Raw genomic sequence first — 25,988 nt, 5'->3', positions numbered from 1 at the left:
AATAAGTCCCTCTAGTTCTTTTAGTTTTTCCTCCAACTTATTTTGTATCTCTGTAGTATTGTTTTTTTTTTGCTGTCCATCTGTACTATCAGTTCATGTATTTCCCTTGTTAGTCCTGTCTCTTTAGCCAGAAACTGCCTTTTTATTATTGATGAATTGTCACGTATACTCCCCCTCCGGCCTCTAGGTCATCAGGCTGCTGATTATCCCGCACACCTGTCACCATCGTCTCATGCACCTGTGCCTCATGACACTCCCCTGGACTCCATCACCTCCTTGATTATCTTCCCTATATCTGTCACTCCCCTCTTTCCTCAGGTGTTATTGACTCTGTTTCATGTCGGTGCGTTGTTTGTGTTTCGTGTTTATTGTTTTGTTTATTTATTAAAACACCCACTCCCTGTACTTGCTTCCCGACTCTCAGCGCACTTGTTACATGAATATTGAATGACCTCTGAATGTACATTTAAAGGTATCCCAAACAATAAGGGGATTTGCTGAACCTATATTATACTGGAACAATTCAGTTATAAATTATTTTGTCTTAGTTAAAAATAAGTTTTCCTCCAGTAAACTCTGTTTAAATTTCCAATGTCCATGTGGAAATTCTATAAGAGTTATGTGAAGGCCAATTAGATGATCCAATCGCATTCTGTCTCCTATTAAAACTTTTTTAACCTTTGATTTGAACCTTTTATTCCACCTTACCATAACTAGATTCTATTCTCAGTCTAAATTGACCATAATTAGTGCTTGTAAAGTTATTGCCATCAGAGGTATTATAACAATCAAAAGTAGAGCTTTCAAATGTCTGATATTTAGAATTCAAGAAATAGGTTCTAGCAATATTTGTTTTATTCCCTTGCCTGTGAGCAAATGCCACAGATATTAGAAAATTGATACAAGATATTATGTGTGTAGTAAATCTGAGAAAGTTGATGTGTATGATATTGGATGTGATTTAGTGATAGTGTGTTCGATGTCTGTATAAGAGTAAGACTATAATGTGGGATGTCCAAATAAATAATAACCCCGCCAATTTGCATGGTTGAGTGTCTGTGTGTAACATGTAGTGCGTATAGCCTTAATATTCATGATAATTGTAATCCATATCGTATCACCATCATAGTTGCATCATAATTGCCTTTAAAATCATTGAAAAACACATCCCAGCATTTCCATAGTAACTGACGTTTCACATGATTATGAAAGAGACATTGCATTACTATAGAGACGGCTTTACAAATGTATCCCGTACAATATGTTGTTACTCCCCAATGCCCCTATTCAGATATATTTCCCTTGCTTGTTGTAAACATATATAAATGTAACAGTATAACTTTAAACCGTCCCCTTGCTCCGACCTCGGGCGCGAACCAGGGACCCTCTGCACACATCAACAACGGTCGCCCACGAAGCATCGTTACCCATCGCTCTACAAAGGCCGCGGCCCTTGCAGAGCAAGGGGAAACACTACTCCTAGGTTTCAGAGCAAGTGACGTAACTGACTGAAACGCTATTAGCGCGTACCCGCTAACTAGCTAGCCATTTCACATCCGTTACATAAACATGTAGACAAAGACATAGAAAAGATAGACAAACAAGAAACATTAAATTATAGAACAGTTCTTGACAATGGAGAGAGGGAGAGAAGAGAAGGGAAAAGAGAAAGAAAGAGTGAGAGAAGAGAGCGAGACCAAGAGTGTATGTGTATGTATAAGTCCATATGTGTAAGCGAGCATGTAATTGAGTACAGGTGTGMTCATATCCACTTCATAGTGTTCAGATATTTTTACAGTTCCCATGCTTTATTTTTTTCCTAACCTGAAGCCCCTGTAGAATTTAGTACAGCCATGGTGTTATGGAGCTGTCTCGGAATAGCTGTCCATCTATAAAGAGTTTGTCCACAATGAGAAAGACATGCTTACTCCTCTCCCTCTGTTGCATCTGTACAGGATACAGCCTCTTGCGACGTTCGTTTATCTCCCTGTGGAAATTGGTAATTGAGACCGAATATGGTCCCTTTAAGGTCCCTCCCCGTGCTATTAATCAGCTCCTTTTGTTGGTAGTGTTCAAATTTTGCGATGATCGGTCGGGGACCCTTGGTCTTGTCGCTCCGAGTCTGTCTACTCGGGGGTGGAAAGCCACCTTGTTTACAGTCTCTAGGGGAAGTTTCAAGGCGGATTGCATGAATTCTCTGATCGCTCCCTCTGGATTATTGGATGCGTCCTCAGGAATCCCAGAAAATATTAGACTTTCACGCATGCTACGACTTTGTATGTCTAGTAGCGACTCCCTCATCACCCTGTTTTCCCTGAGTAGACAATCCATGTTGGAATCGTGGATTTTTAACTTGGCTGTGAGTGCCTTGTTCTCTCCTTGGAGCGTGAGAATTTCACTCTGGCTAAACTCCAATCTCCCCCTCAGCCCTGCTACCTCCTCACACAACTTGTCCAGTGTTGCATGGATTCCAGCCAGAGCACTAGCCTCTACTTCAACGGTAGGTAAATAGATGAATCTGTCTTTCGTTTTTTGTCTGGTTCTTTTGTGAGGTAGCCAGATCTCTCCATGATGGAGTATGTTGTTCCTCCATAGCGTAAAGCTATTGATAGTCGTCGATTTCCCTCAGGATCTCCTTAGTATCCAGGTTGGCACTTTACTGCAGCCAGTTGTTTACAAAAAGTTTTTAACAATGTGGCTTTCCCACAACGTTTTTGTACTACAGCCACCTAGCACTATTGTATGGTTAGCGGTGTTTCCTAGCTGTTAAAAGCTAACCGCATCGCAGAATCCACACAAAAACAAGTTTGGTATTCGTGTTTAATGAATAGCGGTTTTTGTTTTAATCAAAAATAACCAACCGAGTGTTTTCCAGCATACAGTGTTCAGGTGTGCACTCTGATGACGTGTGACAACGCACCTTTACTGCACAGTCTGATCCAACACTCCTAGCTCCGTCATCAAACTTAATGATGGTGTTGTATTCCTGCTTGGCAACGCAGGCGTGGGTAAACAGGGAGTACAGGAGGGGCCTAAGCATGCACCCTGAGAGGCCCCCGCATTGAGGATCAGCATGGCAGATGTGTTGTTGCCTACTCTTACCACCTGGGGTCGGCCCGTCATGAAGTCCAGGATCCAGTTGCAGAGGGAGGTGTTTAGTCCCAGGATCCTTAGCTTAGTAATGAGCTTTGAGGGCACTATGGTGTTGAATGCTGAGCTGTAGTCAATGGATAGCATTCTCACATAGGTGTTCCTTTTGTCCAGGTGGGAAAGGGCAGTGTGAGTGCGATTGAGATTATGTCATCTGGGGATCTGTTGGGGCGGTATGCGAATTGGAGTGGATCTAGGGTTTTCGGGATATTGTTGTGGATGTGAGCCATGACCAGCCTTTCAAAGCACTTCATGTGCTTTGAGTTTAGGATTTAGGCAGGTTACCTTCACTTTCTTGGGCACAGGGACTATGGTGGTCTGCTTGAAACATGTAGGTATTACAGACTCAGTCAGGGAGAGTTTGAAAATGTCAGTGAAGACATGCATGCTCTGAGTACACGTCCTGGTAATCCATCTGGCCCCGCGGCCTGGTGAATGTTGACATGTTTTACGGAGAGCGTGATCACACAGTCYTCCAGAACAGCTGTTGCTCTCATGCATGCTTCAGCGTTGCTTGCCTCGAAGAGAGAATAAAAGGCATTTAGCTCATCTGGAAAGCTTGCGTCACTGGTCAGCTCGCGGCTGGGTTTCCCTTTGTAGTCCGTAATAATTTGCAAGCCCTGCCACATCTGACGAGCGTCAGAGCCGGTGTAGTAGGATTCAATCTTAGTCCTGTATTGACGCATTGCCTGTTTGTTGGTTCATCTGAGGGCATAGTGGGATTTCTTATAAGCGTCCGGATTAGTGTTCCGCTCCTTGAAAGCGGCAGCTCTAGCCTTTAGCTCGGTGCGGATGTTGCCTGTAATCCATGGCTTCTGGTTGGGATATGTACATACGGTCACTGTGGGGACGACGTTGTCGATGCACTTATTGTCGAAGCTGGTGACTGAGGTGGTATACTCCTCAATGCCATTGGATGATTCCCGGAACATATTCCAATCTGTGCTAGCAAAACAGTCCTGTAACGTAGCATCCGCGTCATCTGACCACTTCCGTATTGGTACTTCCTGCTTTAGTTTTTGCTAGTAAGCAGGAATCAGGAGGATATAATTATGGTCAGATTTGTCAAATGGACGGCTATGAAAAATATAGATGAAAACTCTCTTGGTAGATAGTGTAGTCTACAGCTTATCATTAGGTACTCTACCTCAGGCAAGCAATACCTCAATACTTCCTTAATATTAGACATTGCGCACCAGCTGTTATTGACAAATAGACACACACCCCACCCCTCGTCTTCCCAGACATAGCTGTTCTGTCCTGCTGATGCACAAAAACCCAGCCAGCTGTATATTATCCGTGTTGTCGGTGAAACATAAGATATTACAGTTTTTTATATCCCGTTGGTAGGATAGTCTCAAACGGAGATCATCCAGTTTATTCTCCAGTGATTGCCCGTTGGCCAGTAGAATGGATGGTAGAGGCGGGTTACCCACTTGCAGACGAATTCTCACAAGGTACCCCAATCTCTACCCCCTGTATTTCCATCTGTTCGTCACGCGAATGAAAGGGATTTGAGCCTAGTCTAGGTGGACAACAGTAATTTAATCCTGTCTCCTTCTTACACAAACCTGCTATAGCATTCATGCATTTCGCTACACCCGCAATAATTTCTGCTAAATATGTGTATGTGGCCAGTAAAGTTTTATTTGATTTGATGTTTTACACACAAATGAACACACACATGCACTCCAAACCCCAAACCCCTTACCTAGCCATCCAGATCTGGAGTTGGAGCCACCCAGAGCACACATGTCCGTCTCGGCGCTGGGCAGAACGAACCCCACCACAAACACCTCCACCCCATCCGACATGAGGGCCAGGCCCAGCACCAGGAACAGCTGCCACTGGAACCTGCCATGGCCACACTCCTGGATGATCAGCTCATACTGCTGGGCCAGTTCTTCCTCGTCCGCTTGCCTCTCCTTCTCCAGCTCCTTACGTTCTCTCAGGCTGTCTGTGACGGGCTGCCCCAGAGCCACCTGCCCCTCCCTGGCCCGCCTGTCTTCAGCTGCTGGGATCCCCTGGTACTCCCCCTCGTAAATCTCATCTTCGTCATCATGGCCCTCTGTGGCATCGCTGGCATCACTGGCCTGGTCGTTGTCATTGTAGCCTCCGTCCTGCCTCAGGGGATTATGGTAAAAGTCGTCCCCCACGTCTACCTCGTCCTCGAAACGGCTGTATTTGCGCTGGGAGTACTCGTCTGTGGCGCTGTCCACGACCTTGTTGACCTTTTTCACGGCGTGCCGCTTGGCCTCCTTGGCGATGTCCTTGGCCCCCTTCACTAAGGATGTCCTGTTATCGTAGCTGTCGTCCATTATAACTCTGATGGAGGTTCAGGGGTGGAAGTACAGGGGGGTAGGAAGGGGGCAGAGGGGGATGGATGTAAGCTGGTGGAGGGGTTTGGGAGCAGAGCAGAGTGAAGCAGAGTGGTGGATCTGGAGATGCAACAGGGGAAAACCCTGGACTCTGCAGTCACCACAGGAAGATACCCTCACTGGCTGTGGTGTTCATTGGTCCGGCTGTGGGAGAAATAGACAAAGAGAAGGGGGGAAAGAAATACGGGGAGAGAGAGACAGAAAGACAGGGAGAGAGAAAGAGGGGGGACAGAAAGACGGGAGGGAGAGAAAGAGACAGGGGAGAGACAGAAAGACAGGGGGAGAGACAGAAAGAGGGGGGGAAGAAAGACAGGAGGAGGGAGAAAAAGAGACAGGGGAGAGACAGAAAGCCAGGGGGAGAGAAAGTAAGACAGGGGGAGAGAGAGAAAGACAGGGGGAGAGAGACAGAAAGGAGAGACAGAAGGGGGGGGGGGGCAGAAAGGTTCCAGTCAGATAAGGTGAATTCCACAGCTACATTCATAACCAGACAGTGATGCAGAAACAGCACAGACACCAAACTCTCTTAAACATTCACTCACTGTCCTGCCTGCCTGCTCCCTTTCCTTTTGATAATTTCTTTGAGTGATGTGAAGAAAATGGCTTTGGCATATTACTCTCAGTTTATATTCACAAAGTACATTCAATTTCCCGGAGAGCTCTCCTGTTCTATATTTCATGAGTCGACTTCAGTCTCAGGCCTTAAACAGAGATAGGAAATGTGCCAAATCATATTAATTTGTGTTGGAGAAGGAACTAATAAACAAGGTTCTGGCCCAAATAAATGTGTCTTTGATAAAGCGCTGGTATATTACAGTGGATGTGGCGACCCAAGCAGAACCTTAGTGTCATCCTTTAATCCATGCAAGGGGAGGATTCACGGGTAAACTGAAGGCAAATGACCACTGTGTCACCAACACATACACACAAACAGTGGGTGTTGGAAGGAAATTGATTTGGCATGGTCACTGATTTCATACACATTAATTAGGGCACACAGTAGGCAGGGGGAAACCCTCCCAGTCGTCAGAGGCCTGGGTTGGCTGGTGGAGACCCCAACATAACCCTGCAATGTAACATGATTTATTGTGCGTGATCAACGTGTAAACTAAGACCTACAGTATATCACAGATTTACTTAATCTCCCTGGCTGCACTCTCATATTATAGCTCTGCATAAAATATACATTACGGATTGGTGGGAAGAGAAGGTATATTGGAATCTGTCAACCTAGGATTTACTAAACCCTCCAATGGAAGAAGGCTGATTCTGTTGGAGACAGGTGTGTGTCCTTATTTTGTCAAATATAAATGATGAAATTATATAATTTGTAGTATTTTTGATTAACAGAACCCACGGACTCTGATGATTATGTGTGTGTGTTGTGGTGTGTGTGTGTGTGTGGTGTGTGGTGGTGTGTGTGGTGTGTGTGTGTGTGTGTGTGTGTGTGTGTGTGTGTGTGTGTGTGTGTGTGTGTGTGTGTGTGTGTGTGTGTGTGTGTGTGTGTGTGTGTGTGTGTGAGAGAGAATGAGGGTGTCTTTGAGGTCGTCCGTCCAGCGTGTCTCTGAGCTGCTCTCTACGGGGCCTAATGAACAATGAAGCCCTGTCAGGAGGCCACAAATCACCGCCACGGCTCCAACTCCATAATGCAATTTTACTGGCAAAATGACACCGCTGATTCAAGGTGACTCTGCTTATCCCGTTTGGCTCATTGGCTGGCTTCTGACCAATGATCCTTTTATATGTATTGTCATTTTTCAGTACCCTATTGCCTGTGTTATTATCATTGTCTCTAGTAGCAGGGTCCTGTGTTACTGCTTTGTCTTTCTTGTTATTGGACTGTTCTTTTTACAGAGAACCTTATTTAGATGAACATCGCTGAGGTGTATACAGAGGACACTCGGGTTAGTGTTGTAAATAACCATCTTCTGGATTTAATATGAAAACCTGTCTGTCTCAACCCGTCTGTTATACTGTACTACTCTCCTATTGGATCCCATTCTGCAGTTTATATTTTAGAACTCTGCTTCTGTTATGTGAACTCAGAGTCAGGCTCTCTCTCTCTCTCTTCTCTCTCTCTCTCTCTCCTCTTCCTCTCTCCTCTCTCACTCACCACACACACACACACACACACACACACACACACACACACACACAGTGTGTTGTGGGTGGGTGGGTGTGTGTCCAGTGTCTGTCTGTCAGAGAGTCTGTAGAGCATAGCCCAAGCCGCCCTGTCAGTGGTGATGAGGATCAGTGAAGACCTGTGCGCATACCAAGGCCCTCACACTCCACCTCACCTGACCACCACTGACTGACGAGACTGAGACAGCACAGGCCGCCAGATCAACAGGGGCATACACACTGCTATTTACCATACCACTCCCAGAGATTGGCCCAGTGGGGTTCCTCTGTCACGGGAAAGATTTAGATATTTAGATATTTCTTAATTCCATTCTTTTACTTTTAGATTTGTATGTATTGTTGTGAATTGTTAGATACCACTGCACTGTTGGAGCTATGAACACAAGCATGTCGCTGCTCCCGCAATAACATCTGCTTAATATGTGTATGTGACCAATAAGATTTGATTTGATTTGAGTGGACTGGCATACAGAGGGTTAACACAAGACGTGCAGCTACCATTATTGTGAACTGTCTGAGGATGGCTTGAAATAGGCCCTGGTCTGGCGTTAGCCTCTGTCTGGGTGATGGATGGTGCCTCTGCTTTCCTTCAGCCTCTTTAGACTGGGGAAAAAACTCTAGGTCAACTATTACGTGGCTGCAACTTTCCAACTAATCCGCAGACAAATGACCAGATTCAAGACATGATTTTAAGGCATTTTGCCGGGCTACTGACACTAATAAAAAGTTTTCACAAACTGAGAAAAGTGTTTATGGTGTTAGCAGGTTAGCATTTCTTGCCATGAATCTTGTTCTGGAAGTAGGTCTGCAGAGTGGTAACTAGCTGGCACAGCCACAAAGTCATCAAATTTAAAACCTAACCTTAACCACATTGCTAACACTAATGCCTAACCCTCACCTTAAACTAAGACCAAAAAGCACATCTGTATTTTCATACATTTTTTCAATATAGCCAATTATAACTTTGTATCTGGCCTATCTAAGGGGAAATCACTCAGTTTTGCCTCCAAGACAAGACTCATGACAATAAACGTCAACCTGCATTTAAAGATGACACTATAATAGAGATTTAAATGAGAGTTTAAAAAGAAGGAAACAGAGAAAAAAAATGTATGTAAGAATGCTGTTAATTGACTACAGCTCAGCATTCAACACCATAGTACCCTCCAATCTCATCATTAAGCTTGAGACCCTGGGTCTTGACCCCGCCCTGTGCAACTGGGTCCTGGACATCCTGATGGGCCGCCCCCAGGTGGTGAAGGTAGGAAACAACATCTCCACTCCACTGATCCTCCACACTGGGGCCCCACAAGGGTGCGTTCTCAGCCCCGTCCTGTATGCCCTGTTCACCCACGACTGCGTGGCCTTGCACACCTCCAATTCAATCATCAAGTTTGCAGATGACACAAAAGTGGTAGGCTTGATTACCAACAACGACGAGACAGCCTACAGGGAGGAGGTGAGGGCCCTCGGAGTGTGGTGTCAGGAAAATAACCTCTCAATCAATGTCAGCAAAACAAAAGAGATGATTGTGGACTTCAGGAAACAGCAGAGGGAGCACCCCCCCAATCCACATCGACGGGACAGCAGTGGAGAAGGTGGAAAGTTTTAAGTTCCTCGGTGTACATATCACAGACAAACTGAAATGATCCACCCACACAGACAGTGTGGTGAAGAAGGCACAACAGCGCCTATTCAACCTCAGGATGCTGAAAAAATGTGGTTTGTCWCCGAAAACCCTCACTAACTTTTACAGGTGCACAATTGAGAGCATCCTGTCGGGCTATATCACCGCCTAGTACGGCAACTGCATCGCCCACAACCGCAAGGCTCTCCAGAGGGTGGTGCAGTRTGCACAACGCATCCCCGGGGGCAAACTACCTGCCCTCCAGTACACCTACAACACCCGATGTCACAGGAAGGCAAAAAAGATCATCAAGGACAATAACCACCCGAGCCACTGCCTGTTCACCCTGCTTCCATCCAGAAGGCGAGGTCAGTACAGGTGCATCAAAGCAGGGACCGAGAGACTGAAAAACAACTTCTATCTCAAGGCCATCAGATTGTTAATCAGCCACCACTAGCACAGAGAGCACATTTCTACAGATTTGATATCATTGGCCACTTTATTAAATGGAACACTAGTCACTTTAATAATGCCACTTTAAGAATGTTTACATATCTTGCATTACTCATCTCATATGTATATAATGTATACTTGTGGGCTGTCGCTCTCCTCACTCTCGGACGAGGGAGGAGAGATAGATCATCAGACCAATGCATGCATTAGGAAATAAGCCCATCTTTGTATTAACCGACGATGGCAAACACAAAAAACAAAACACTTTCAAAAATACAAAACAAGAAAACGACGTAACGAAAACCTGAACATAAAACTTACATAACTAACGTAACACTTCACGGACAGGACACAGACTACATCGACGAAACGAACAACCCGAACAGTCGTATGGTGGCTAAACATAACCTGATACGGAAGACAAATCACCCACAAACAACGCTGGAACACCCTACCTAAATATGATCTTAATTAGAGGAAACGCAAACCCTTGCTCTTAATTTAAGGAGCATACCAGCAACCACAACAACCTAGAAACAGATAACATAGACTGCCACCCAAAACACATGCCCTGACCGTAAACACTACAAAAAAACAACATAACACGGTCAGGACGTACAGAACCCCCGCCTCCAAGGTGCGAACGCCGGGCGCACCAGCACAAAGTCAGCAGGGAGGGTCTGGGTGGGCAGTTGACCACGGTGGTGGCTCCGGCTCTGGACGCTGTCCCACACCACCATAGTTCAATCCGCTTCTGTCTTCCCCTCCAATGACCACCTAAAACTAACATCCCCTAGAATGAATGGCCAGCACCGGAAGGAGCAGCACCGACAGGGGCGCAACGGGCACCGGGACAAGGGGCAGACCGGGACAAAGGGCAGCACCGGACACCAGGGGCAGCACCGGGACAAGGGCAGCTACCGGGCAGGCAGCCGGGCAGCACGAGCAGCAGGGCAGCGACCGGGAGCAAGGCACAGGGACAAGGGGCAGACCGGGAAAGGCGGGCACCGGGACAAGGGGCAGTCACCGGTCGAAATCTGGCAGTTCCTGCTGGCTCGGGATTGGCTTGAAGCTCTGGCAGATCCTGGCTGAGGGACTCGCAGTCCTGGCGTGAGGGGGACTCTGGCAGATCCTGGCTGAGGGACTCTGGCAGATCCTGGCTGAGGGACTCTGGCAGATCCTGGCTGAGGGACTCTGGCAGAGCTTAGACCTGCAGACCTGGCGAGAAACGACTCTGGCAGATCCTGCTGAGGGACTCTGGCAGATCCTGGGCTGGAACTCTGGCAGTCTGGCGAGCGTGCATCTGAATGGACGGCTTGGCATCGAATGAGGTCGTGTGAATGGGCAGCGGTCTGGGCTGGTCATGCAGGACGGCTTGGCTGCGTCATGGCAGACGGCTTGGCTGCGTCATTGGCAGACCTCGCTGGTGCATGGCAGGACGGTCTCTGCTGGTCATGGCAGGACGGCTCTGGCTGGTCATCGGCAAGCCTGGCGTATGGAGCGGCTTGGCTGTCCAATGGCAGGACGCTCTGGCTGTCATGGCAGACGGCTCTGTAGGGAGGAGAAGAGAGACAGCCTGGTGCGTGGTCTACACTGGGCTCGCCTGAGAGGAGGAACAGCAGGAGAGAGACCGCGAGGAGACAGCCTGTACGGCGGGGCTGCCACGAAGGACTGGTACATGGAGTGGCACCGGGTCTAACGGACCGTGAAGGAGGACACATGCTCTGAGACCGGAGCCTCCCCAACGCTTACCAGTTGAATTGGTCCCCGTAGCCTGCCATGCGGCGAGGTGGAACCCGCACGGCTAGCAGGCGAACCGGGGACACCACCTGTAAGGCTGGTGCATGTACGCCGGCCGAGGAGACGCACTGGGGCCAGATGCGTGTGGGCCGCTTCATGACACCCGGCTCGATGCCCAACTAGCCCTCCCAAGTTGCGGCAAGGTGGAATAGCCCGCACTGGGCTAAGCAACGCTACTGGTAACACCGTGCGCTTTACCGCATAACACGGTGTCTTACCAGTACGACGCCTTCTACCTCACGGTAAGCACGGGGAGTTGGCTCGGGTATCCTACCCGGCTTTGCCCACACTCCTCGTGTGCCCCCCCCAAGACATTTTGGGTCTGACTCACGGGCTCCCAACCGCGTCGCCCGCGCTGCCTCCTCATACCAGCGCCTCTCAGCCTTCGCTGCTTCCAATCCTCTTGGGACGGGATTTCCGTGGCTGAGCCCAAGGTCCTCACCATCCAGGATCTCCTCCAAGTCCAGGAGTCCTTGTTTGCTCTGTTGAGCATTCCCTTGCCGCTTGGTCTTAGCGTGGTGGGTGATTCTGTAGGGCTGTCGCTCTCCTCATCCTCGGACGAGGAGAGGAGAGAAGGATCAACAAATGCGCATTAGGGAAAAAGCCATCTTTTATTTAACACGACGATGGCAACACGGAAAAACAAAACACTTTCAAAATACAAAACAAGAAACCACGTAGACGACCTGAACATAAACTTTACTACTAACGAACACTTACGGACAGGAAAACAGACTACATCGAAACGAAACGAACAACCGAAAGTCCCGTATGGTGCAAGACATACACAGATACGGAAGACAATCACCCACAAACAAACAGTGAGACACCCTAACCTAAATATGGACTCTAATTAGAGGAGAACGCAAACACCTGCCTCTAATTAAAGCCATACCAGGCACCACAACCAACATAGAAACAGATAACATAGACTGCCACCCAAAACACATGCCTGACCTAAAACACATACCAAAAAACACAATAAAACAAGGTACCAGGACCGTTACAATACTGTATCCTTCACTATCTATTCTTTACTATCTATTGCATCTTAGCCGCTCTGTCACTGCTCATCCATATATTTTATACTTATATATTCTTAGCCCTTTCCTTTACTAGATTGTGTGTATTAGGTTTTGTTGATGAATTTGTTAGATATTAGGTTGTGTTGTGGAATTGTTAGATATTACCTGTTAGATACTGCTGCACTGTCAGATCTAGAAGCATAAGCATTTCTGTCATGTTTTGTCTTTGATCATCATGTCTTGTCCCTGTGCTTCCCTCTGCTGGTCTTATTAGGTTCTTTCCCTCTTTCTATCCCTCTCTCTCCCCCTCCCTTTCTCCCTCTCTCGCTCTCTCTCTCTATCGTTCCGTTCCTGCTCCCAGCTGTTTCTCATTCTCCTAAACTACCTCATTTACTCTTTCACACCTGTCCCCTATTTTGCCCTCTGATTAGAGTCCCTATTTCTCCCTCTGTTTTCCGCTTCTGTCCTTGTCGGATTCTTGTTTGATGTTTGCTGTTCTGTGTCCTGTCGTGTTTTTGCCTTCTTCAGATGCTGCGTGTGAGCAGGTGTCTATGTCAGCTACGGCCTGTGCCTTCCTGAAGCGACCTGCAGTCTGTGGTCGCGTCTCCAGTCGTTCCTCTCTACTGACGAGAGGATTTCAGTTTCCTGTTTTGGATTTACCTAGGATAATATCCAGGAGTATCATTGTTTGTTAAAGACTGGAATAAATACTCTGTTTCTATTAAGTCGCTTTTGGGTCCTCATTCACCAGCATAACAATTTCGCTACACTCGCAATAACATCTGCTAACCGTGTGTATGTGACCAATAAATTTGATTTGATTTGATTTGAGGACAATTTGCTGGATCTGATCTCATGCATAATGAGTCTACCTTTTGGACTAAAGGGAAATACACTACCGTTAAAAAGTTTGGGGTCACTTAGAAATGTCCTTGTTTTTGAAAGAAAAGCACATTTCTTGTCCATTAAAATAACATCAAATTGATCAGAAATACAGCGTAGACATTGTTAATGTTGTAAATTACTATTGTTGCTGGAAACAGCTGATTTTGTATGGAATATCTACATAGGCGTACAGAAATGTTGCAATTATGTTAGCACAGCTGAAAACTGTTGTCCTGATTAAAGAAGCAATAAAACTGTCCTTCTTTAGACTAGTTGAGTATCTGGAGCATCAGCATTTGTGTGTTCGATTACAGGCTCAAAATGGACAGAAACAAATAACTTTCTTCTGAAACTCGTCAGTCTATTCTTGTTCTAAGAAATAATGGGCTATTCCATGCGATAAATTGCCAAGAAACTGAAGATCTTGTACAACGCTGTGTACTGCTCCCTTCACAGAACAGCGCAAACTGGCTCTAACCAGAATAGTCCGGGCGCTGGCTGGGCCACTCAAGGACATTCAGAGACTGGTCCCGAAGCCACTCCTCCAATGTCTTGGCTGTGTGCTTAGGGTTGTTGTCCTGTTGGAAGGTGAATCTTTGCCCCAGTCTGTGGTCCTGAGTGCTCTGGAGCAGGTTTTCATCAAGGATCTCTCTGTACTTTTCTTCGTTCATCTTTGCCTCGATCCTGACTAGTATCCCAGTCCCTGCCACTGAAAAACATCCCCACAGCATGATGCTGCCACCACCATCCTCCACAGTAGAGATAGTGCCAGGTTTTCTCCAGATGTGATGTTGGCATTCAGGCCAAAGACTTCAATCTTAGTTTCATCAGACCAGAGAATCTTGTTTCTCATAGTCTGAGTTTTTAGGTGCCTTTTGGCAAACTCCAAGTGGGCTGTCATATGGCCATTCTACCATAAAGGCCTGATTGGTGGAGTGCTGCAGAGATGGTTGTCGTTCTGGAAGGTTCTCCCATCTCCACAGAGGAACTCTAGAGCTCTGTCAGAGTGACAATTGGGTTCTTGGTCACCTCCCTGACTAAGGCCCTTCACCCCAGATTGCTCCCCCGATTGCTCCCCCGGCCAGCTGTAGGAAGAGTCTTGGTGGTTCCAAACCTCTGCTATTTAAGAATGATGGAGGCCACTGTGTTCTTGGGGACTTTCAATGCTGCAGAAATGTTTTGGTACCCTTCCCCAGATATGTGCCTCGACACAAACCTGTCTGGGAGCTCTACGGACAATTCCTTCAACCTCATGGCTTGGTATATATAGACAGGAGTGTCCCTTTCCAAATCATGTCCAATCAATTGAGTCTCATAGCAAAGGGTCTGAATAGTTATGTAAATAAGGTATGTCTGTTGTTGTTGTTTTTTCGCTTTGTCATTATGGGGTATTGTGTGTAGATTGATGAGGAAAATAACGAATCTAATCAATTTTACAATAAGGCTGTAACGTAACAAAATGTGGAAAAAGTCAAGGGGCCTGAATACTTTCCGAATGCACAGTACATCTGGTGGTTAGAATGAAAAACAAAAGCTACCTTGTAGCAAGAGGAGTTTACTGGTTTCCTGACCAACACCTACTGAGGGCAGTAAACGCCTCATATGTTTTCATAAGATCATAATAGATCATCAATACTGCCTGCTTTGTGCAGTCTGAATGACAGACTGGACCAAACATACTCACTCACTCACACAAAGCAAAGCAGTAATGAAAAACAAGCTAGCTGCCAGTGTCCTTGCCCTCCCTGTATGCACTCCACTTGCATTTGGAATATTTTTAATTCTGTGGTTCAATGTGAATGCAAGTGCAAACATCCTATGATGGAAATACTAGCAATTTATGCTCCTTATTAGACTCATCCACACTGTTTTTTATTCAATATCCTGTCACATACTTTCACATTCAACCAATGTCAGGGATGCAATCTATATTTTAATGTATTCAGTCTTAGTCATGTTTGACTTGTGAGTGTCCTCCCCTTTGAAAGATAAGCGTGGGTGGACGGTTTGGTAGTTGGTTTGTTCCATCAGCATCAGACAGGGCAGGTCCAATCTCTAAATGGACCGACCCGCACGTAATCCCATCAAAATGGAGACCGCATGACCTCATCTGCAAGAAAGAGCCTGGGCCTGGGAGGTATTCATTTAGGAGATCCTGATGACATTACATGGAGAGAGAGAGATGGTGGAATACAGAAAAAAAGAGAGGGATGTATAAAGAGGGATAGGAAAAGGGAGTGGAATGGAGACAGGAGGAGTGGAGAGAGATGAAGGGGAGAGGAGGAAGGAGAGATGAGATGGGTAACTGGAAAGAGGAGAGGGTTGAAGGGGGAGAAGAGAGTGATGAGTGAGAGAGATTGAAGGAGAATAGAGAACATGAGGCCCACTAGCCATGTAGGTACACAGATTACCCCTGAAAGAAACCTGCTTCAATAGTGCTCTGTAGTGCAGTCAACCTTCACAAGGATATTTTGATAATGGCGAACGGCTTAAAGTAAACTTTTCTGGTTACTTCGTACTGCTGTTGCAGGTTGGCAATCCCCTTTTAACCTATAATAACTGGAATTATTAATTTTAATGTTGACTTCAATCAATCTCCTGCCAATAATGATAGAACAGTTCCCTCACCACTGCAGTGGCCCTGGGTCTGAGCCCCTCCCTGTTCAACTGGGTCCTAGACTTCCTCACGGATCGCCCCCAGGTGGTGAGGCGGGGCAACAACACCATTTCTACACTGATCCTCAACACAGGGGTCACCCCAGCAGTGTGTGCTCAGCCCCCTCCTGTACTCTCTGTCCCTTATGACTTAGTGTATACACAACAGTGGTAGGCCTGATCACCAACAATGCTGAGACGGCCTACAGGGAGGAGGTTAGTGCCCTGGCGGAGTGGTGCCGGGGAAATAACCTCTCCCTCAACATCAACAAAACGAAGGAGCTGATCATGGACTACAGGAGACAGCAGAGAGAGCACGCCCCCAATCACATCGACAGGGCCACAGTGGAGAGGATCACCGAGGACCTGAAATGGTCCCACCACACCCACACCGTAGTGAAGAAGAGCAACAGCGCCTCTTCAACCTCAGGAAGCTGAAGGAATTCGGCGTGACTCCTAAGACCCTCCTGAACTTCTACAGATAAACCATCGAGAGCATTCTGTCGGGCTGCATCACCATCTGGTACGGCAACTGCACCGCCCACAACCACATGGCTCTCCATAGCTTGCCAGTTACTCTGCCTGGCACCTTAGACACTGTCACTTGCCGGCTACCACCCGGTACTCTGCCCTGCAGCTTAAAGACTGCTGCCCCATGTATATAGAGACATTGAACACTGGTCACTTTAACAATGTTTACACACTGTTTTACCCACTTTATATGTACTGTATATACTGTATTCTAGTCATGGCTCATCCTATATTAATACTGCTGTACACACCTGTTTTCTATTCATAGACTGTCCATGCTGTCTATACACACAATTTATATATATATATAGATATATATTCCGGGCTTGGGCATTGCTCATTCTGATATTGCTCGTTCTGATCTTTTTTATATTTTGGGATTATGTGTGTATTGTTATTGTATTGATAAATATTACTGCACTGTTAGTACTAGAAACATAAGTATTTCGCTGCACCTGCTATAACATCTGCAAACCTGTTTATGCGACCAATAAACTTTGATTTAATTTGAATGGAACTAATAGTGTTGTGATATCACGTGACAGTGCTGGTCAAAATTAATGGCACTTGTATATGCACTCAACTCCCCACACTACAGTGTGTCCTACAATAAAACAAAAGGCTGAAATACATTGCATTCACTGAACAGCACATCCAGCTGATTTCACAGATGCAGGGTATAATGGCCAATGATATATCAGATAACTGCAACTGATCTCTGGGATTTCTCTGGGATTTGTATTAGAATATCACCTCAGTTCCCGTTTACTATAACTATGTCACATAATACTTAGCAGAGTTACATTTGAGTCAGGAAGGGAGGGATGATCCAAACAGTGTATGTGCCTTGGCTCCCAGAGAACACACACTGGTTCCTGTTTGGTCCATATGGTCACCCAGCCATGCCAGCCCCTTACCACCAAGCTAGGAAACACAGAGAGCCCTAACAGAGAAGCTGGAGAGCACACCACTTGCTGCTGGATGCAGCTTTTACACTATAGTTTATGGCTGTGCTTCACCAGGTTGACAGCCGTTTGGAAAGAGGCAAACCCAAAATACAACATGAGAGAAAATTGTGAAAATGGAGGCATGCATGTGTGAAGATATGTGAGAATTTGTGCAGGAAAAACCTTGCTCTGATAAAGACCAATACTGTGGGTATCCTGAGTAAGAGAAGTATTCCGGTAATATGAAAAACAAGGATTCAATTCTGTGGTTCAAATGTTAATTGAAGATGGGCAAGCGAGTTCAGAGGACGTGGCTGAATAACATTATTTTACAATGCCAAGTAATTACCGGGTTGACTCATTCCAGATATATGCAAATGATTTATCTGTACATTTTCCATTTGCTTAGTGCTTAGACCGGTGACTTACAAGGCTGACGCACTGGGTCTATTTGGAGCCTCCACTTTTACTGAATTGTCATTGGGCCAGTGTCATTGAACTACCTCTCAAGGATGTAGCTTTGAGTCAGGTGGGGTTGCAATAGGGGTTGGTTCCTAACCTTTTTTAGTTACTGTACCACCAACTAAATTGTGCTCTACCCGGAGTACCCCTGAAGTACCCCCTCATGTGCATTTCACAAGTAGGCCTATGGTCTCATGAGTCTTTTCAAGAACCCCTTGTAGGTAGGCCAAGTACCCCTAGGGGTCCTAGTTCCCCTGGAAGTGTGTACAGTATGTACCCCTATAGTGTATGGTCCACCTGGCAGAAAATGGTTTGGGTTTAGATTTGGCCCACCTTGCACACACTGGTTGAATGAATGTTGTTTCCACATCATTTCAATGAAATTAAGTTTAACCAATGTGGAATATACTTTGAATTGAGTCTGTGCCCAGTGGGGTGTGTCAAGCATATAAGATACAGGATTGATTGGTGATCTGATGTGAAAAAGAAAGCCCTTTCCTCTTCCATTAGCTTTTTCCTGAAAAGCCATCTGAAAGCCATGGCCTACACATGACTTCATTTTGCTGTCAACACCATTAAAAGTCAAGTGAGGATAAAGAAAAATAGTCTCATATTTCCCACCAACTGTCCAGCTAGACAACACCTCACATGAAAATATGTCAAGCCGTTTTGAAGACAACTTAAATGTTACCAAGCAAGCTTATAATTCTCCTACTACAGAGCACGTTGATGCAAATTCACTGGACGTTCTCTTTGGTAGTCTATCAATCGTTGACTCAGTACCCAGCTCGCTACTGTACCCGCAGCCTTGCGCTCTTTTTGGCGGTAATGCAGAGTGCTTTAAGCGCCCGGGGTGACTGGCCGTCTGATACTCATTCACCGCAGACGAGAGCTTGTTTCAGACTTGCAGAGATTTGAGACAGTAGCAACTATCGACTTCAATTTTATTTGAATAAAGAACAAATATCATGGGCATCATGACTTTACTTGGTGGGTATGTCTAAAGGGTTAGCCTTGATGTAACAGGACTAAAACCAAACTGTTTTCTTTGAATTTAGCCTACATTTTAGCTTAGTATCCCAAATACTCCAAGTAGTGTATCTGGATGGTTTGAAGCACATTTTTTACACGGACTATAAAGCAAAGTCAAGCATAGACACTACATTCCAACAAAAACACCAAGCGCATCATTTTTGTCAGTATAGTTTCAAAGGCAATTCAACTGAAAAATCTGGTAAACTTCAGACGTAAGCTATGAATGAGACTGAGCAGCATTTTATAATTAATAAAGTGGGTTTCCCTGCCAACATCCTCCTCACAGTTGCACTGCAGTCTGTCATACAAGAATTAGGCCTACGTAACCTGAACTTTGCATATGACAATATCAAAAAGTGTATTTTGCTATTTTACTTTACACTTAGCCTATAATGAACATTCTGCTGTATTCCGCGAAAGGCTATATGAAACAATGTAAACGAAACACTGTATGCTAGCCTACTTGAATAAGAACAACCTCTGCTTTCCCACAGCGTTCCCTCGAGAAATCAAAGCGCTTACCTTTGTTTGAGAGAGGAAAAGTGGATGGCTCTGATTGTTAGCCATTGCACCAGGCGAGTTGCTTGTGTCTTACGAATCTGAATTTGCTGCTATCACACTGTAGAACTGAGGTAGTTAATGCCTTCCGGTGTGTTTTTTCGATGCAGTTCTCTCTCTGCAGTAGGCTACTTCAGGAAAAAGGAGATAGACAGAGGGGGGGGGGGGGGGGGGGAGCAGAGGGGGCAGGGGATAGCTAGGAGAGAAAGTAAAATCAAAAATTGTATTTCATTGAGTGATGCAGGCAATTCCATCTAATGGAACAATCTCGTTAGAGGGAGAATGACGTGAAACACTGCGACGTGCGGTACTGTAGCGATGTGACCGAGGCTTTTTAACGAACATATTTTCTACAGATTTAAGAGCTCATGTTATTCTTCAAATACATTGTTAAAGTTTCATATTGAGCAATGGAAATGTATCGTTTTTGCATGTTTTTGGGGCAAAGCAACAACAAAGACATTCAGATGACATGCTGAAGATGAATGGCATCCATTTGAAAGGCAAATGAATTGTGCTGTAAAACGGATTGTATTTGCTGAAAAGTTTGTGCGGTATAGCCTTATGTTAATGTGGCAGTGTATCATTGTGGCTCGTTATTGTAATGGAGTCAGCTTTGTTCTCGCCGGCATCATTTCAAATTCCATTTGATGCGACAACAGCTCGACCTTTTTCAAACCATTGTGCCAAATTATAATTCCCGCCACAGTCTCGAACAGCGTAGTGTGTAGGCTAAAGAAAACACATTTACAAATTCACCTTATAGCAATGTTTTCAAGTTCACTTGATTAAAATGATTAATTCTGTATCTTAAATATTTGAAAACATACAGGGCTGGTATAATGTTGAAAGTAGTTTATCCTGCTAAAAACGCAGTGCGTTAGTTGTAATATGCTGAACGGGGGATAATGAATTTATTTAAATTGACTGATTTCCTTCTATAAACTGTAACTCAGTAAAATCGTAGAATTTTTTGCATGCTGCGTTTATATTTTTGTTCAGTGTAGTTTGTAACCACGGAAGGCCAACTAGGCGACATCAGCTTTTTCATACTACGCTATCCACGGTCCTGAAAGACATTTTCCGCGAATGACCGCTGTCCATGGTCCTGACTCCATAAATTATTTCAGTGCTGAATTTGCGCCTTGAAAACACCACTACTACAGCGCGTTGGTGGATAGGACAGACACTGGATACATGAATAATTCATGACCTTTCCATTAAAGTTCTTCAGAAAATTCTGTGAATTAGGCCAATGTGATATGTGGGCCACACCACAATTTTCTCTCAATAAACTAAATGGCTGAGTCATGAGTCAGTCCTAATCTGAACAACCACTAAAAACATTACAAGTTCCACTGTTTGTTTTATGCTTGATTAGTTACAAGCATGAATTCATCAAGATGACCCAAGCAAATATAAATAGGCATGCTTTCCTACTTAATTCGGCCTTACCTTAGTAGGTTACATCTATTTTCTTTTGTGTCTCAGTGAAGCTTTCTGTCTGGTTCATTCTTGTTGTAACTCCATTCTTAACCACAGATCAGGCTTTTTCTCAAGTATAATCTAAGAAAAACAGTGAAAAGAACATTAACATTGGCATAAAGGAGAATTGGAATTATGTGTTGGCCTTCGGTGAAAAGCACGGGATCTGCTCTCACTAAACGTTAAAACAGAATTTCAATTGGGATATTAATATGAGTTCTTCCCTTTCTGCAAACATAGGTGTGCACCTGCACAGAGCAATACAGGGCAGTCCATGACCCAAGGCTGGTGTTAGAGTCACCAGAAGAATACTGACTGACAATCAATTAACAAGATGCCATGCGTGTCTAATGCTTCTCAATCTATAATGAATGGCACCCATCATTACTTGGCAGAACATTGGCTGTTGCAACATGAACTCCATGAATGCTATTAATTTAGTGAAAGTGTTTCAAAGTATCACCCTGATCTATCACCACGCCCAGGTCAGTGCACCTTCTTCTCTGAGCAATAACACTGAGGGCATAGTGATCACTGTTTCCCTGTTCAGCATTGAATATGAGTAATATAGCTGACGAAAGAAACTGCAATCAGTCATGAAAAGAAAAAGAGACTTCAAAAGTATCTGAGAGTTTATTATTTTAGTTATTTCTTTGCACACAATACAGTACGACACAGATTATAATTCTTACCTGTTACAGAATATCACACAAAGACTGTATGTATAATAATGCTGTATAATTACATAACCGAACACAGGCTCTCTCAAAGATAAGTAGGTTCTTCTGATGAAGTGAGAGACAGTGAGCACTGTGCTTGTTATGTCAAATCCTAGCGCTTCTCAAACCCAAGAGCTGTGGAGAGAGACGGTCAGAGAATAAAGTGAGGGACTGATGCAAGTGGCAGCACACTCAGCCCTACAGTACTCACATCATTAAAGACCAAAATCCGTCGCAGCAGTACCACAGAGGAACAAGATCCACTGCAGAGAGATGATTATTATCTGCACAAAACATCCCATTTAATGTTCCTCTGTGGGGGTTACCTCTTGCTGTATATGAGATTTAAGTCATAGTAAGATATGATTGTCAAAGGATTGCATTTAAAATGGATTCCAGCAGTTTGAGCTAAATTCAGAGATGTAGAGGGTAGCACTGGAGTAATGATACTGTCAGGAATTGGTGGTATTATGTTGATATATTTTTTGGGGGGATTCTGTTTGAATGTCAAGAAATGGAAAGAGTGCTGACACAGGCGATATACCGTACGTAGCGTGAATTAAATACCATCACAGTAAATTTCCCACATGAAGAAATGCATTTATATACATAGACACACTCACATGCATACATACTGGCATGGACACACTCACTCACACACACACTTACAAAAGAGAGGCATCTGTCTTTGTCCTCTGATTTTGATGATTCACAGGAGTGGTGATCTGAGGCTGGGGACACTCTCTGCTTTTCATTCAGAGCTGGAAGACAACATCTCCTCAGGCCTAAGACTCCATTTACTACTTCTGGAGAGCCAAGGAGCACTTAGCTTAATGTACGGGAGAGCAGAATGGCCCTCTCTCTCCCACACACACACACACTCTGACGCACATGGCCACACACACACACACACAAACTCTGACGCACATGGCCACACACACACAAACACACCATCATATCACATATTCATTCACATTTCAAAGAATCCTACTTACACCAAACATGCCTATACCCATAGATACACAGAGATGCACATTAGCAGCCATTAATAATTATAGCCTGGGTAGACTAGTGCTGCAGTCTAGCCATAAAGTGTGTTATCTTTGTCCAGACAGCGATTCAGACATTGATGATAATTGTTTTTGCCTAGTGGGAGAGGTAACTGACTTAGCTCCCACCTTCCCACTGTCTCGTTTCCTCTCTTCTTCTCTCTTATTGGTCAGCAGACCTTTAGCCCTTTCTTACACAGTTGCCAGGGAGTATACTTACATTATATAAATGGAGACAGCATGGCCATATTTACAGACACAATACCAAGTAGCCAGTGATTGTTTTGGAAAAGAGCATCATAAAAGCAAAAGGACACTGGTGTTATTGTCGTGGTGATGTGATAAATGACTGTAGCCTGAGGGGGATGTCCAATATCATCAACATGCAATCAAAAGTAATCTGAAAACAGCAGGCAGCTAAGGAAAGTGCTTCACTGACTATTATCCCCATTGTCTTGTATGAGAGGTCAGCACTGTCGGATATGGGCAGCAAATGGGTTAACATCATCATGATTGATGACAGCACATTGTTGTTGTTGTCAGGAGTTGTGGCTCTCTGCAGACAGATCTAATTGAAATCGATTGAGGGCAGCAGCAGCAGTTTTGTAGAAAGTTATATTATTTTACAGTTTATTATAGTACTATAACCAAATTAATTATAGGAGGTAAATACTGTACATTGTACAGGTAGCTACATGTATATGTACATGCATCAGGTAGTGTAATGTATTAAACAAACTTACTTACTTCCTTAGGCCCATCGCTCCTTTGGGAGCATAGGCCATCGATGACTCTTCTCTATGGCACTCAGTTCCAGCTCATTCCACCCCAGGCAGGGATTCTTGATATCTGCCTAATGTGCAGTAGCAGTCAAAAGTTTGGACACACCTACTCATTCCAAGGTTTTTCTTTATTTGTACTATTTTCTACATTGTAGAATAACAGTGACAACATCAAAAATAGGAAATAACACATATGGAATCATGTAGTAACCAAAAAAGTGTTAAACAAATCTAAAAATATGTTACATCATAAGTGATCACSCTTTGGTTTGATGACAGCTTTGCACACTCTTGGCATTCTCTCAACCAGCTTCATGAGGTAGTCACCAAGAATATATTTCAATGAATAGTTGTGCCTTGTTAAAAGTTATTTTGTAGAATTTCTTTCCTTCTTAATGCGTTTGAGCCAATCAGTTGTGTTGTGACAAGGTAGAGGTGGTATACAGAAGATAGCCCTATTTGTTAAAAGACCAAGTCCATATTATGGCAAGAACAGCTCAAATAAGCAAAGAGAAATCGACAGTCCATCATTACTTTAAGACATGAAGGTCAGTGAATCCGGAAAATTTCAAATATTTTGAAAGTTTCTTCAAGTGCAGTCGCAAAAACCATCAAGCACTATGGTGCAACTAGCTCTCATGAGGAGTGCCACAGYTAAGTAAGACCCAGAGTTACCTCTGCTGCAGGGGATAAGTTATTTAGAGTTTTCAACCTCAGAAATTGCAGCCCAAATAAATGCTTCACAGAGTTCAAGTAACAGACACATCTCAACATCAACTGTTCAGAGGAGACTGCGTGAATCAGGCCTTCATAGTCAAATTGGTGCAAAGAAACCACTACTAAAGGACACCAATAATAAGAAGAGACTTGCTTGGGCCAAGAAACAAGATCAATGGACATTAGACCGGTGGAAATCTGTCCTTTGGTCTGATGAGTCCAAATTTGAGATTTTTATTTCCAACCGCCGTGTCTTTGTGAGATGCAGAGTAGGTGAACAGATGATATCCGCATGTGTGGTTCCCACAATGAAGCATGGAGGAGGAGGTGTGATGGTGTGGGCGTGTTTTTCTGGTGACACTGTCGGAAATTTATTTAGAATTCTAGGCACACTTAACCAGCGTGGCTACCACAGCATTCTGCAGCTTAGTGAGACTGTCATTTGTTTTTCAACAGGACAATGACCCAAAACACACCTCCAGGCTGTGTAAGGGCTATTTGACCATGAAGGAGAGTGATGGAGTGCTGCATCAGATGACCTGGCCTCCACAATCCCCCGACCTCAACCAAATTGAGATTGTTTGGGATGAGTCGGACCATAGAGTGGAGGAAAAGCAGCCATCAAGTGCTCAGCATATGTGGGAACTCCTTCAAGACTGTTGGAAAAGCATTCCAGGTGAAGCTAGTTGAGAGAATGCCAAGAGTGTGTAAAGCTGTCATCAGGGCAAAGGGTGGCTACTTTGAGGAATCTAAAATATATTTTGATTTGTTTAACACTTTTTTGGTTACTACATGGTTCCATATGTATTATTTCATAGTTTTGATATCTTCACTATTATTCTACAATGTAGAAAATAGTAAAAATAAAGAAAAACTCTTGAATGAGTAGGTGTGTGTAGCGGGGTGCGTAATTGGCGGCAGAGAAGTCAGGCGCAGGAGAGCAGAACTGGGTAATAACTGAAGATTTATTAAGCAAAACCAACGGCATCCAGAACAACAAGATAAATGGGCACAAAAATAATCCGTTGTGCGCTCACGGGGAACGTGCACAAGCACTACAATAAACAATCCCACACAAAGACATGGGGGGAATTGAAGGTTAAATACACAACAAGTAAATGAGGGAATTGAAACCAGGTGTGTGAAAAAACAAGACAAAACAAATGGAAAATGAAAAGTGGATTGACGATGGCTAGAAGACCGGCGATGCCGAGCGCCGCCCGAACCAGGAGAGGACCCGATTTCGGCGGAAGTCGTGACAGTACCCCCCCCTTGACGCGCGGCTCCAGCAGCGCGCCGACGCCGGCCTCGGGGACGACCCGGAGGTCGAGGCGCAGGGCGATCCGGACGGAGACGGTGGAACTCCCGCAGCATTGAAGGGTCCAACACGTCCTCCACCGGAACCCAGCACCTCTCCTCCGGACCGTACCCCTCCCACTCCACGAGGTACTGAAGGCCCCTGGCCCGACGCCTCAAATCCAGTATYGAGCGAATGGAGTACGCCAGGGCCCCCTCGATGTCCAGAGGGGGCGGAGGAACCTCCCGCACCTCAGACTCCTGGAGCGGGCCAAACACCACCGTTCTGAGGAGA

At 45.0% G+C, this 25,988-nt stretch overlaps 1 protein-coding gene across 1 annotated transcript in view; it reads right to left on the bottom strand.

Annotated features, from left to right (window-relative positions):
* The window catches only part of LOC111957858 (synaptic vesicle glycoprotein 2C-like), a 57,235-nt gene extending 37,464 nt beyond the window's left edge, over positions 1-19,771 (bottom strand). Inside the window, exons 1-2 of the mRNA XM_023978903.2 lie at positions 19,610-19,771; positions 4,862-5,672 (exon numbers count right to left, since the gene is read on the bottom strand). Of these exons, the coding sequence (XP_023834671.1) occupies positions 4,862-5,468 (607 nt within the window). The 5' untranslated portion in view covers positions 5,469-5,672; positions 19,610-19,771. The remainder of the gene's footprint in view (positions 1-4,861; positions 5,673-19,609) is intronic.
* Between the last annotated feature and the right edge of the window lie 6,217 nt (positions 19,772-25,988).

This window comes from Salvelinus sp. IW2-2015, linkage group LG33 (genome assembly GCF_002910315.2).
Source record: "Salvelinus sp. IW2-2015 linkage group LG33, ASM291031v2, whole genome shotgun sequence".
Lineage (NCBI taxonomy): Eukaryota > Metazoa > Chordata > Actinopteri > Salmoniformes > Salmonidae > Salvelinus > Salvelinus sp. IW2-2015.
Note: the sequence above shows the minus strand (reverse complement) of the source record. Positions and strands in the feature narration are given on the sequence as shown.